Below are 14,841 nucleotides of genomic sequence, written 5' to 3'. Positions count from 1 at the left end.
TATTATAACCGATCTCCAGACTTGTAGAACGTAATACTCAATCGTGGATTCACCAAAGAAGCCAGATGTTTGAAACTGATTGATGCACGTCTAAGAGACTAATAAATATAACCTATCTAGTGCAAAGAGTTGTCCATATGGATCAAATGTGTGTTGTAGCAGTGCCAGTTACATGGGCCAAGTATGGAATCTATTTGTACTTGATGTTGGATGATGATGGTTGCCTTGTTCACATCTAAAGAACCTAGCATTTTCTATTTACTGGAGCTGATAGCTCCTCTAGCAAACGGGAGAATGTTCTGATGATGGATTATCATATTTTCAGAGGCTTGGGGGGAGTTATGTTATCATCATTGCTCAATTATATACCTTTAGTTGTTTGCACACAACTCATTCATCTTAATATCCCACAAATACCTTCCTGGTACACAGTGTTTCTGCCAGACAAAAGATACAATCTTTTAAACTAATTATGAAACGGGCACTTCATTCTCCCCCTTTCTTTGCAGCCTTTTCTCCTTAAGATTATGTATTTTAGAGAAGGTTCGTGACTAGGATTTTTTTAAGTAAAAATGGAGATCAAGTCATGTAAGAAAGTAACAAGCAAATAGTAGACACATTCACCCCTATTGCACAAGAACTTCTGACTAATATATGCACGTGCGATTAATTTACAGCTTCTTAGAACTTTCCAGGTTACAACATAAGAATGTTGTTGACCAAGCATCATGGAGGAGTATGTTTCAGACATATATATCTTACAAGAAAACCAAGTTATATCACCTTTCAAGTAAGCCCTTAACATAAACCATGCCTTTTTCACTCAGCTGTAGCTCCTTCCGCATTTTCTCTACTTCTTGGTCATCACCTTGAACAACAATTTCCGACAAGCTTCCATCATTTGCTACAATCATTTTCACCTTGATCTGCTCCTTTCTGGATGCTCGAGTCCAATAATATACACCCCTGCTCCCAATTTAAATATGGTTTCCAGTCAACAGCAATTCAAAATCAAAGTTGACAGATGATTTTTCTTTTATTAGCAGTACTTACGCTAACGGACTTAAGGCAGTAATCCAGAACCAATTATTGCCTACATCTGGAACTGTTATAGTAAGAACTAGGGCAACACTTCCCAAGCTTACACACGTGCAGAAAGTTAACAATGCTGCTTGTCCTCGGCTTGGAACCATCATTCCCTCAAACCTTCAGAATGCAAAAGTTATACTAATATTTATCAATAGAGAGAGAGGCTGAAACAATCTATGTAGGTATTGGTTATTAATAAAGTTTACCCTATTGAGGCAAAAAAATACTCTCACATGTCAAGGCATGATAAATATACTTATATGAATGAACTCCTCTTTGCTTGCTAGAAAAAGAATTTTAGTAAATCGGAAGCATTGGATTGAATTTTCTGGAAGAAAGGCCTCCTACGGGCAAACAGAAGATGATATGGTGAAAACAGCATTGGTGTCACTCACGTACATGAAGATAATCAAATAACAGTGGTGATGATGTACGGTTTTCAAAACGTCATCACTTCATTAGTAGGCACAAGCTTCCGGAAAGAAGTAAAAAATAAAAGTTACAGAGTGCCCTCAGATGCAAAGATTGGAAAAGAAATCTCACTTTCAGCTGAAAACATCATTTCAATAATAAACATGAGAAAAGACAAGTTTATGCAGCCAATGACACAGTTTGCAGCCATTTTAGGCCAAAGACAAACACTAGTTATTCACATCCATTACACCTAAAGAATGAAGATAATAATACAGCTGGAGGATGCAATTGTCCAATTCACAATATTTTCTGCCAATTTAATAATATTAATAAGTCCTTTCCGTAGATAAAAGTTGTTCAAAGGAGGATAAGGTAAGAGAAATAAAAAGGGATACTACTAACGTTATAGTCTCTCCTCTATCCAACACAGCGAAATTATTTCGAGTGAAGAAGGAAAGAATTTCCCCAGCAACCTGGTTAGCCGCTTTCTTTCCCTCATCTATCCCTTGCTTAACAAATGTCTTCTGCACAATCTGCATCCAAAAATTCACCATCAATTACAAGCCAAACCCAACAGAAACAAAGAATCAAATGAAATAAAGAAATAGTAATGACCTTGGATTTAACAGATCGTTTAATAAGGGACCAAAGACCAGGAACAGAGATGACAAAGAGACCTAGAGAAGTGTAGTAGCTAGCCAACGAATAACCAGCATCTGCTGCTGCTGCAAGTGAGAAGAGAGAAGAAGGGTTTTCTTGATAAAGTAGAGGAGCAGCACTAGCAGCACTGAAAAGCACATCGTTATAGGCTTTAACGGTGAGGCGGCTTCTGGGTCTTGTTCGAAGACATACATGCGGTTTCTGCCCACTCTGTAAACTCCATGGAAGAGAGAGAGGAGAGAGTACAAGTTTTGCTGCCATGGAACTTTTTGGTGCCACTCAACAAAACACACAAATGTGCCCAGACGTTATCACCTTCCAACGTCTAACTGCTTCTAATTGCACCTTTTATTTCTATGACCCTCCAACGCCCAACACTTTAATTATTAGAGAAAATTATCAAAATGGTCCTTAATGTATGGGGTTGTTTATTTTGATCCTTAATACATTTTGCATGATTCATATAGTTCTTAATGTATTATAAAAAGTACTCAATTTGATCTTTTGCCCTAAAAGTAACAATTCATCAAAATTTTCTGTTAAGTTTAACCCGGAGTCCCACCAAAAATAAATCCAAAAACTTTCTCGTTCCCCTACTAAGCCATAGCCGAAAAGCTTGCCCAATTTTCTCCCTTTTCATCTCTTTCAAATTTCATTGTATATTGCAGTGAAAAAACATTTCTACTTTCTTTGACATTCCCAAGAATATTTATCAAAAAAGTGATTTGTGGCAAAGAATCAACCCCAAATTAAGGTAACATTTGGTTTTTAGATTAATTACCCCTCAACTTTCGATTAATTATTAGTTTTACCATTCATTATATATGTAGTCATTTATACCCTCGCCGTCTACAAATTTTTCACTCATACCCCTCAATTGGATGAAAGCCCCCAAATCAATTAAAATTACTCAATTTCAATTAAAATAAACTGATTTCCACTTTTAATCCGAACCCCACCCATTAAACCAAATGAATTCATATCAAATTAGATCCCCAAAATCATCTCTCTAATCTTTCTCGATCCCATTCTTTTTTCTCTCACTGTGTTCCATTGGTCCATCACGTACTCTCGCAACACAGACTCAATTCCTCTCTCATGTGCTCATATTGTCGACGTTGTACTCTATCTCACCGCCGCCATAGAACGGATCATAGTAGAGAATGAGACAAATGATGGATCGTATTAGAAGATCGACCTGATGGAACCGATGTTCACAATTGGCACTAGGTTGAAACTAATTGCTTTGAATAGTGTTGAAACTTCCTATAATCTTTTAGTCAACAAAACCTTAATTGATGACAAAGGAAACCTCAAAATCTGCAGGAAAAATCTCGAAGGAGAAGCTTATATGAATATACAGATTTTTTTTGGTAAGAATTGAATTTGGTTTTCTCTTGGGAAGGGAAAGTGAAGGAAGTTGACGTTAATAGTACGGTGAAAATTGAAGGGAATGTTGAATTCCCTTATATTACCGATGAGAAAGCTGATGAAGATCCATAAGTTAAGGGTACTGATAAGGATGAAAGACTTATTGGGAAAGAGATTGAAGGATGCATTTCTAAAAATGCATGATAAGTTTTCAGATGTTTTGATGATCCTCACAAATGCAAGGACTCGGTCCTCTACAGAGTGTTCTCGTCCAGGGAAATATGTTGTACAGCTGGAAAAGTTGTCTTGTCACTGGTTGGTGAAGTCGCCAGCGTACTTAACCAATAGGAAAATCAAGCTTCATACAAAACAACAAGGGACCTGATCGACTGAAGAATTGCTTTTTGAACTTGCCGATGTTTTGATTTCTTGTATTTGTGCTTATCTTGTAGGATTCATTTCACTCTTGTTAGAAACGTTTCAAAACTTTGTATGAGCCGTGTAAGAGCATAGTTAGGAGTAACTTTGTGTCTTACGAATAAAAGTCTATATTTATTAGATATAATTAATATAGTGGGCAATGAGGGCATTACTTTGGCTCGTTTAAGTAATAGGGATATTACTTAGGTTGAGATTAGGAGGTTAATCTCATTGTTGTAAGTTGAAGTCTGTGTTTCACTTTTGTTTGGTGATTAGTGAAAATAGTTGAAAATCCTGTGTGATAGGTCGCGGTTTTACTCCCTTGAGCAAGGAGGTTTTCACATTAAATCGTATGTCTTTATTTACTTGCAGTTGTTTAATTTCAACACTTAAACTGTACCAAGGAACTGGTCCTACAATTGTTAGTGGACACATATATTCCATCAATTGGTATCTGAGCGCTGACTTCTCTATCTGCTTAACACCAAGAGAAGAAAGATCTTGAAGGAATGACTGCTCCACCAAGCCTAGAAGAAGGTCAATCCACCACCCGTCCTCCTCGATTCAACGAACAATACTATGGATGGTGAAAGACACGGATGCATGATTACATCATGGCAGAAGACACTAAGTTGTGGGATGTATTACTTGATGGACCCTACGCTCCCACCAAGGGTGTGAAGGAAGAAGAGCTGACTAGAGTAATTCCAAAGACCAGAAGGGATACGATGAAGCAGACAGGAAGAAGATTGAAAAAAAACTACAAGGCCAAGAAGCTGCTAGTCTGTGGGATTGGTCTAGATGAATACAACAGGATTTCCGCCTGTGAAACTGCAAATGAAATCTAGGACTGCCTCAAAACAACCCACAAAGGAACAACTCAGGTCAAGGAGTCAAAGGTAGACATGCTGAAGACTCAATATGAGAATTTTAGTATAAAGGAAGGAGAAACCATCCATGAGATGCATACAAGGTTTACCTCCATCACAAACGAACTAAGATGTCTTGGTGAGCCCATTCACCCAAGCAAACAAGTTCAAAAAATTCTTAGAGACCATCTGAAGTCATGGGAAAACAAAGTGAGTGACAACACCGAGGCCAGAGATCTAAAGGTTCTCACCATGGATGATCTGATCGGAAACCTGCAAACCTATGAGCTAAACAAGTAGCAGGGTTCATCTGTGAAGGAAGAAAAGAAGGAGAAATCAGTGGCACTAAAGATCTACCAAAATGATGGGTCTGAAGATGAGGATGAGATGACTTATATGACTAGAAGATTCTAGAAGATAGTCAAAAAGCATAGAGGATTTTAGAAGAAGGGGACTACCACCAGAACGACGAATGCTAATGACCTCTGCCACACATTTCGAAAGTTTGGACACTTCATGAGAGATTGTCAGAGTCAAAAGCATGAAGTTCAGGACTTAAAACCACGGCAGAGGGACCAAGTCCCTAACTATGCTAAAATAAAGGCCAATGCAGATCAAGTTGTGAAGAAAGCCTTTGCAGTATGGGGAAAAGCCTCTAGCGACTCTGAGGAAGAAGGAAATCATGAAGATGTCTCGATAATGGTCATCAATGAAAATGAAAGTGTCTTCAACGCCATATTCTCATTGATGGCAAAATCTGATGATGAAGAGGACAAGGATGAGTTAACTCTGTTTGATCTCAAAAGTGAGTTAGACACTTTGTCAATTAAGAGACTGAGAAAACTTGTTGTTGTGCTGATTGACTTTTACACGAAATAACAAATGAAAATATAATGTTGAGTGAAAAACTGAGTCTATGTGAAGATGAAAAAACTACCCTTATTTCTCAAATGTATGAAATAAGTGTTAGGGTAAGTATTCTGGAGACTGAGAGTTGTCAACCTTAAGAGGAAACTGGTACCTCTGAGGGTGGAAAAAGAAAACTTAGTACTTTTGAGCTTGATTTACTGGAAAGTTTGAAAGTATCTGAGTCCAATCTAGCTGCCTCTCTTGAGAGAAATTCACAAGTAGTAAAGGACCTAAGTCAAGTCAAAGAAAAGTTAAGTCACTCCCTGAAATGGACCGACTCATCTAAGATTCTTTCAAACTTAGCAAATTAGAAATTCAACGTCAGAAATGGCCTAGGGTGTAGAAAGATAGAACCTCCCTACAACCCTCATAGCAAGTATGTGTCAGTCTCTGATAATATGTTGTGCACCCACTGTGGAAGAAATGGTCACTTGAAAAGAAATTGTGAGTCTCTGAAAAGAATAAACGAAAATCAAGAGAACTCCTTTAAATAAGAAAAAGGGAAGGTACCTGGTCCTAGGCATCCCTTTAGCAAGAACATGTTGTCCCCTTGGACGGGAAGGTTTATCATCAAACCTTTTGATAGCTTTTGGGAACTCCATCTCAAGTGGGTTTCTAAATCTAACAAGTAATTCTTTTGCAGAAGAGAGGAAGCAGTCAATGTTGGTAGATAGACAGTGGTTACTCGAATCATATGATTGGAGACACTCAAAACTTCCTCTCTTTGGAAGCACACCAGGTGGTGGTGTGTCATTTGGAGATGCCAAAAAGGGATTCATTCTTGGTGTTAGGAAAATTGGAAGATCAGTGGAACATTCCATAGACAATGTACACTATGTGAATGGTTTGAAGTACAGCTTGTTGAGTGTGTCTCAAATTTGTCATAAAGGAAATGAAGTGAAATTTGTGTCAGATTGATGCATAGTTACAACTGTGTTACTAACAAAGTTGTTATGTCTGTCAGAAAGGTTAACAAAATGTATGTTGCAGATCTTAACTCCATAGAAGGGGATAGTCTCACCTGTCTGAGTGCTCAATCTGACAATGAAAATCTGTGGCACAGATGACTGGAGACGTGAGCTCATCCTTGATGAACAAACTAGTTGCAGGGGACCTGGTCCATGGAATGCCTAACTTGAAGTTCTTCGACAACAAAGTCTATGACGCCTGTGTGAGGGGGAAGAAAATGAGATCATCCTTCAAACTAAAGAAAGGTGTCAGTACAACCAGACCACTAGAGCTTCTCTACATGGACTTGTGTGGACCTGTAAGAGTTCCGAGCAGATGAGGGAAAAAGTATATCTTGGTGATCGTTGATGGCTTCACCAGATTCACCTGGAACATGTTTTTGCGAATTAAAGAGGAGACAGTTGGGGTACTAATCATTTTTGCAAAGGCAATTCAGCTGAAGGTAAATTACAAGATTGCAAGCATCAGATCAAATCATGGTATTGAGTTTGAAAATGCCCAAATCGAAGGCATTTGTACTGACCATGAGATTCATCACAACTTTTCTACTCCCAGAACCCTCAAAAAATGGGGTTGTAGAAATGAAGAATAGGACCTTGGTGGACATTGCCAGAACCATGCTCACTGACTCAAGACTTGCCATGAATTTCTAGGCAAAAGCAGTAAACACAACTTGCTATGTCACAAAATGCATCATCAAGTCAGTGCTTAAGAAGACTCCTTATTAACTATTGAATGGAAGAAGTCCATCACTCAGTCACCTAAAGGCCTTTGGTTGCAAGTTCTTTGTGTTGAACAATTGAAAGGATGACCTTGGCAAGTTTGATTCAAGGAGTGATAAAGGGATTTTGTGGGTTATTCCTCTACTAGCAAAACATACAGAGTCTACAATAAAAGAACTCTATGTGTGGAAGAAAGTATGCATGTGATATTTGATGAATCTGGTTATCAGAGCAATGCTGAACATAGTGAAGATCTTGAACTTGAGAAACTGATGAAAATCCAAAGAGATAGCTTAATTCAAGACCCTATAGCTGAAAAGGATTCAAATGAAGAAAGTAGTGCAGAACCCACAGAAGAACCTGATCCGTATAGTTCATCTCAGGAAGAAGATTCTTACAATTAGATGTTGATCATGATGAGGAGATCACAAGAAAGTCTAGATGGAAACATCAATCCTCCCATCTGATGTACCGTGAGTTTACGATATTTTTGATACATTTCACTTGAGAGTTGTGTTTCTCAAGGGCTATTTTGTATTAGTTTATATGTGTTTTTCTCATGTTTACAGGGAATAGGTTCAGGCGCGGAAACTTGAAGACACGACTGAAAAAAGTGCATAAAAGGGCATCTACGGAGGCAACTTACGGTCCGTAGGTCCAGTTACGCCCCGTAGATGCTAGTCGTAGAAGGGAAGGAAAGGCATTGCTGAAGATCAGGGAATTCTTGACCAAGTGTGGAACCACGGTTGTGACTTATGGACTATAGATTGATCTACGGACCGTACTGTTGCTCCGTCAAATCATTCAGAGATTCATTCCAATACCTGATGTTGAAAAAATCTAAGTGTGGCGTTACGGAGAAGAGTTACGGACCGTAGATAGACTTACGGTTCGTATTGTTGAATCATCGTTTGAGATAGAGATTTTGCAGATTTTGAAGAAAGAAAAATTGCCTAAGTCCTGAGCCACGGAAGGGACATACGGACCGTAGATTAACTTACGGACCGTAGGTCAATTTCGTAGAATGAAGACGCATTCTGCAACTTTATTTCTTTATTTCGTTTCCTTTTTAGTTAGGACTTATTTTTCTATATATAGGGTATGTAAACCTCGTTTTTAGAGGTTGGAGATTATTATTTTTATTCTAGTTTTTGGCTTTGGAGATTAACTTGCAACTTTAGCAATTCAAGCACGTTTTTGTGATTTTTACTTTGAAATTCAAGTTGAAATTCTGGGATTATTCTACTATACTGTGTAAGTTCATGATTTATTCTTCAAACATTATGAATTGTTTTCTTGCTAATATGGGTAACTAATTCCACAACTGGGATTGTGGGAACCATGAGCGATTAACGAAGTATGAATAGTAACTAATAATTCTTGAATAGTGTTTTGCATGCATTGATAATTATTTCGTCTAGAAGTCTTTTTAACGGTGCGCACCATTAGAACTCGCCTTGTTGCTACTTGCCAGACCAAGGAGGTAGTTAATAAGAAAAGAATTATCAACATAGATTTAGTATGATACTATCTAATAGAATTAATGTCGATTGGTGCGAGTGTGAAAACTAAGTCATACATCGATGTGACGTCTAATATGAGGTAATGGTAAGGGTTAGTAAATTATACACATGTAGCCGAACTAAAGTGCGGGGTGAAATTCTCTAGATGTCGGACCAAGGATTTAGAGATACATAACTTATTGTTTTGCATGTAATACACTAGGAAGGGATTGCTATTACTAGGATTACGGAGTTATGAGCTTATGGGGAACACGTACTCTCTAGTGTCCTTCTTAATTTGATAGCAATAAAAGTTTGAATCTTGCTTACTAATTACTTTCATAATTTCCAAAATTTGTTACACAAATCCCCCCCTTTTACTTATTTGTCTCGGAAATACATTGGCTAAACGAATATAATCGTTATTGAACTTAAGTTTAAACCATAATCCTCGTGGGATCGACCTCAACCTACAAGTTGGGTTCTTTACGTGATAACGATTGCTTATGCTTCTGAAAAAATATATAATTTGAGCGTATCAAATTTTAGCGCCGCTGCCGGAAAATAAGGCTTTTAGATTAAGTTTAATTGCATTATTGAACTTTAGTCAAATATTTCCTAATTTTACTTTTTCTTTTGTTTTTGTCCCTCGCAGGGTTACTCTAGTGTATGCCAAGTACACAGAGCCAAGGCAAACCACTTACTCCCTACAAGTTAGATGAAGGTGTTGGATTGCAACCTCTGAGGGTAATTGATGTGAATAATCAGGCTCTAGTTGAGAATATATTGGGAGATGCACTGAGGGCACAGGAACCACAAGGACCACATCTGCATGAAAATTTCAAGGTCAACCTTAATATTGCCGATTCTGATGGACCTCTTGTCCTACCGCCTCTACCTCAGGGGCATACATTTGTGGTGACCAGTAGCTTGATGCAGATGCTTATAGCACTGGGCTTGTTTGCGGGGTTGCCAGCGGATGATCTATATGCTCACATAGCCAAACTTAATCATGTCTGCAAAAGTTGTATAGGTCGATCGAATTGGGATATGAACGTCATTGGGTTGCGTGTGTTTCCTCTATCATTGATCGGAGATGCTGCTGTGTGGTTCAATGAACTCCTTTACAACTCAATCTATACATGGGAGCAGTTGATAGAGGCATTTTTAGCAAGATTCTTTCCAGTGTCCAAGAAGTTGAACAAGAAGGATAAACTCAACAACTTTGTAGCATTACCTGGAGAGTCTGTGAGTAGTTCTTGGGATAGGTTCATTGCCTTCATGAGGGGTGTCCCGAATCACCGTATTGATGATGAGTCGCTAAAGGAGTACTTCTACCGAGGACAGGATGATAATGGTAAGGCAGTGCTCGATACTATTGCGGGAGGTTCGTACGGTGAATGCACTTTTGAACAAATTACAGAGAAAATGGAGAAGATATCTCGAAATAATAAAGCTTCGAGCACTAGAAAGTCAGACACTAGGGAAAAATCACCTGCAAAAAGGGCCAAGGGTACTACAAAGGTTGTCTCAAAATCAAAGTATGTAAAGGGAACAGGTCCAACTGCACATAAACCAGTTGAAGGAAAGGTCATGACAAGAGAGGAATGTGTTTCTGAACTTGAGAAACAAAAAGTTCTAAATGGAAGGGTGTTTGATACTGGCATATTCACAGAACATGGTATGTGCACACCTTATGACTATGTCCCCATACAAAGTTGGGAGCATCTATTTGAATGTCCAGCACCATATTTACATGAGCTAGAACTGTGTGAGTTCTATTACAAAATGGAACTCCTTGATGATAGAGGTATTCAGACCACTGTGCGCGAGGTGAAGATTTCCCTAAGTGAAGAAAGCTTGGGAATTATACTGGGGGTTCCTCTCAAGGGATCAGGTCCGTTGAACGGAGTAAGCCTTCTGTTGATTTTGTTCAAAAGGGCCACTAAGCATTGGGACATTAAGTGTTCAGGTCTTCCTAAAAAGTTTCTCAGAGGGGAGTACCAGTTGTTCTTTGAGTTTGTGAATAAAGTGGTCGTGCTCATAAGTGAAAAGAAGAATATGGCATCTGCAGCCGATCTGTTTCTCATGGAACAATTGGATGAACTTGAAGCTATCAGTCTTCCTGGGATTATGCTCGAGCACATGCATAGAGTTATGACCTGGAAAAATTCCAAGCATGGCATACCCTATGGGTACTTATTGAATCATGTGTTTGAACATTTTGGAGTGCCTCTTGGCAGAGGGGTACCTGGTACTGTAAAGCAAATGTTCTCTGCAACCACACTTTTGGAATGTGAGTGTGCTGAGGGTAAAGTCAAAGCCAAGTCCCATGTCTCTGAACTCCTTGGACAACAGGAAGCACTCAAGCGTGAGCTGAATCATTTCACAACAACCTTGAGTACTAAGGAGGTGAAAATTGCACGACTTAGGGCTCAGCTTCAACATTCTATTTGTCGAGGACCTAGTACTAGTGTTGACAGTAAGGAGGAAGTTGAAAAGTTGAGAGCTGAGAATGCATAGCTACTAAAGACAAATGCCTCACTCAGTGACGAAGTCTAGTCTCATACAAGCAACTCATTCAGGCGCATGTTGATGCTAATACTCGCCTGACTCTTGTGTTGCAGTCCTTCTCTCCTCGTCCCCCCCATCTTAAAAGAGTGTTGTTTTTGTTCTTAATTCTTCCTGTGTTTATTGTTGATTCCCCTTTTGCTCAATCTAGTGGCATGTACTATTTTTTACTAGACTCTGTGGCCAGTATTGTGATATAATATTATTATCTATTTTTCCCTGTTTGGTATTCTTTTGTCTTCTCTATTTTCTGCCTACCTGCTCATGTACTGTGTGGCCCATGGCCCTAAATTCCTTACGATTTTGCATGTAGCTTGTATATGTTTACTGCCACTCCTTTTCAATGATGTCAAAAGGGGGAATTGGCTGTAAATTAGTGTATTGAAATTAGAGTTTTTTGACAGGGGGAACTGATAATTTGAATGAATATAAAATCATGTGAGGCAGTTTGTTTGTTATCATCAAAAAGGGGAAAATGATAGGTTTTCAGATGTTTTGATGATCCTAACAAATGCAGGGACTCGGTCCTCTGCAATGGTCGATAATTCCTTGTGGATTGATATAATCAAAATGATAAACAACTAACTACTCATTTATTCAAAGATAGAAAAATCAAGCTTCATACAAAACAGCAAGGGACCTGATCGACTGAAGAATTGATTTCTGAACATGCTGATGTTTTGATTGCTTGTATTTGTACTTATCCTGTAGGATATGTTTCACTCTTGTTAGAAACGTTTCAAAACTTTGTATGAGTCGTGTAAGAGCATAGTTAGAAGTAACTTTGTGTCTTACGGATAAAAGTCTATATTGATTAGAAATAGTTAATATAGTGGGCAATAAGGGCATGCTTTGGCTCGTTTGAGTAATATGGATATTACTTAGGTTGAGATTAGGAGGTTAATCTCATTGTTGTAACTTGAAGTCTGTGTTTCACTTTTGCTTGGTGATTAGTGAAAACAGTTGAAAAATCCTGTGTGACAGGTTGTGGTTTTACTCCCTTGAGCAAGAAGGTTTCCACGTAAAATCATGTGTCTTTATTTACTTGTAGTTGTTTACTTTCAGCACTTAAACTGTACTAAGGACCTAGTCCTGTGATCGTTAGTGGACGCATACATTCCATCAAGACAACTCTTTATTTTGGAGCAAGTTAGGGTGTATGTAAATGCTATGGCGAATGGTAGTTCTGCAATAAAGGAAGGTTAGGTGAGACAAGTAGTTAAGAAACCCATCGGCACCGAGAATGTTGCCTTTCCTCTGAGGTAATTGTGGATGAGAAGGCAAAGGTTAAGAAAGAGAAGTAGAAGAAGTGTTTAAGATGATTACGATGAAAGAGAAGTTTAGACATACGGCAAGGGATTCATTTAAGATATTGATGGATGAGAATAGGTGGAAAGGTTTTTCTTAGAGTAATACAAGCAAAAGCAAAGAGGTGGGAGTAGAGTTTAGCATATTTGATGGTTCAGTGACTGAAAGTAATGTGGAGTTGCAAGAAGGAAATTGATTGTGCAAAAATGGTTATTAGGTAACTAGCATGATGGTAAATAATCCACGATCTGAATATACATATGATGAAGATTGAAAAGTGTTCTAATGGTGGAAGTAGTTGTTCGCAATAAATTTTTGTAGTGCTGAAATATAACTGCAACCAAAATAAATAAAAGAAAATGTGATTTTTTATTGATGAATTTGTGAGTACAATTATGTTGTTCTCTTGATTCTTCTCTCCTAAGATTTCACCATGATTTGAGGGCTGGCAATAGTGTATTTCTCGAATGTAGGATGTTGTAGACCTTTTTGAGATGTGTTTGATCTCTAGAAACACCGAAAAGTACTTTGTCTTTTCAAGTCGATCTCTGGGAAAAACCTCGTTGACCACTCCTTCGAAGAACTATGTAATTGATGTTGTAGTTTTCACCAATGTTTGCAAAACGCTTGTTGAGGTGTTTTTCAAATTATTTTCAGAATTTCTTGCGTATTCTATATTTTTATTTGTAGGGAGTGGACAAGGTTGTTTATGATTGGCCAAGTAATGTCATTTAAACACTTGACGGATTGTGATTGGTTCTTGAATATGACTGGGACCACCACATCATTTTGACACGTGGTCTCATCTATTGGTCTTGGATGAATAGTTATCGTGACACGTGACTTAGGTTTGACCTTCAAGGCTAAACAACTTTGGACTTGAATTTAATAAAATTATTTAATTTATTTGTAAAGCCCACATTACACCATTCAACTCAAGATAATATAGATTTAATTCAAATTTTGTATGAATTTATTCTAATAAAATTTATGTGTCTACAAATATCCTGTAGCGACCCTTTCGAAAGGATACTACCACTTATACAAGAAATCTAATTAAATACTTGCGACATTTAAAAGAGTTTAACTACGGCCATATTGATTATAATTTAGTAGAGGGATTAGGATCATAAAGAGAAAAAAAAGAAATAGTTAAGGATGTGCATCCTGCCCATTTAAACAATTATTTGATGTCAAATTGATATTGCGCAGAATTTTAACTTATGGTGGAAAAACCCTTCCAAAATAATATAAGCCAATAACTCACGAGATTTTTATGCATATATTATCCTCACACTGCAAAAATGATATAAAAAGAATATTACCAACTTCCGAGTACTCAAATTAGGTGGTTCATGCTTCACACAACCATTAAAAGCAAGTGGTAAATTTAATATATTACAAGACTTGGTCTTACACACCCCAAAAGAACAAAATATATAGCCATACTTATGTTACAACCCATGGTGACATGATCAAATTAGCCCTCAAAATTTCATGTAAATATACAACACATAGATCATGTATAAGTCCCAAGGTTTATACAAAATATAGATGCCTATATGCAAATGTGATCTTCCTTAAGGCTCTCAAAATCTCCATCTCCAATGGCCGGCTTCATGCCTCCTCTCGATCATACCCTACGATAGAAACAACTATCGCTAAGCATAAAGCTTAATGGTGTAAAAACTACAGGTTCGGAGTCCTCAGATTCACCAAGCTACCTTTCACCAAGCTACCTTTCTCAAGTCATAGGCAGCACAATTGAAACATAACAAACAAATCAAGTAAACAATATATAAAGAGGATCAAGTTTGATAATTAAAGATCCAAATGTCAAGAACGCTCATAGCACCATTTTCCAAGAGATTCAGTAACAAGGCTCGCCCAATATATACATCATGTCGTCACACCAAGCACAAGCAGGTATCAAGAAGGGCTGACGCCCTGTATCAAGAAGGGTCAAGCCCAATAATCAAGAGAACCAAGAACCATATTAAAATGGCTTTCTAGTTTGTACTTAAGATGGACAACTTC

The 14,841-nt window shown here is 37.9% G+C and overlaps 1 protein-coding gene and 1 pseudogene across 1 annotated transcript; one reads left to right on the top strand and one right to left on the bottom strand.

The window, feature by feature from the left end:
• Positions 1-627: 627 nt before the first annotated feature.
• LOC125846727 (protein COFACTOR ASSEMBLY OF COMPLEX C SUBUNIT B CCB1, chloroplastic) lies at positions 628-2,516 on the bottom strand. Its single transcript, XM_049526311.1, has 4 exons — positions 2,119-2,516; positions 1,906-2,036; positions 1,054-1,206; positions 628-966 (listed from the first exon to the last, which is right to left on the bottom strand). Exons 1-4 carry the CDS (start codon positions 2,422-2,424, stop codon positions 780-782), a joined length of 777 nt encoding a protein of 258 aa, XP_049382268.1. The 5' UTR covers positions 2,425-2,516; the 3' UTR covers positions 628-779.
• Positions 2,517-3,339: 823 nt separating this feature from the next.
• Positions 3,340-13,029, top strand: LOC125849485 (uncharacterized; annotated as a pseudogene).
• Positions 13,030-14,841: the final 1,812 nt, after the last annotated feature.

This window comes from Solanum stenotomum, chromosome 12 (assembly GCF_019186545.1).
Source record: "Solanum stenotomum isolate F172 chromosome 12, ASM1918654v1, whole genome shotgun sequence".
Taxonomy (NCBI): domain Eukaryota; kingdom Viridiplantae; phylum Streptophyta; class Magnoliopsida; order Solanales; family Solanaceae; genus Solanum; species Solanum stenotomum.
Note: the sequence above shows the minus strand (reverse complement) of the source record. Positions and strands in the feature narration are given on the sequence as shown.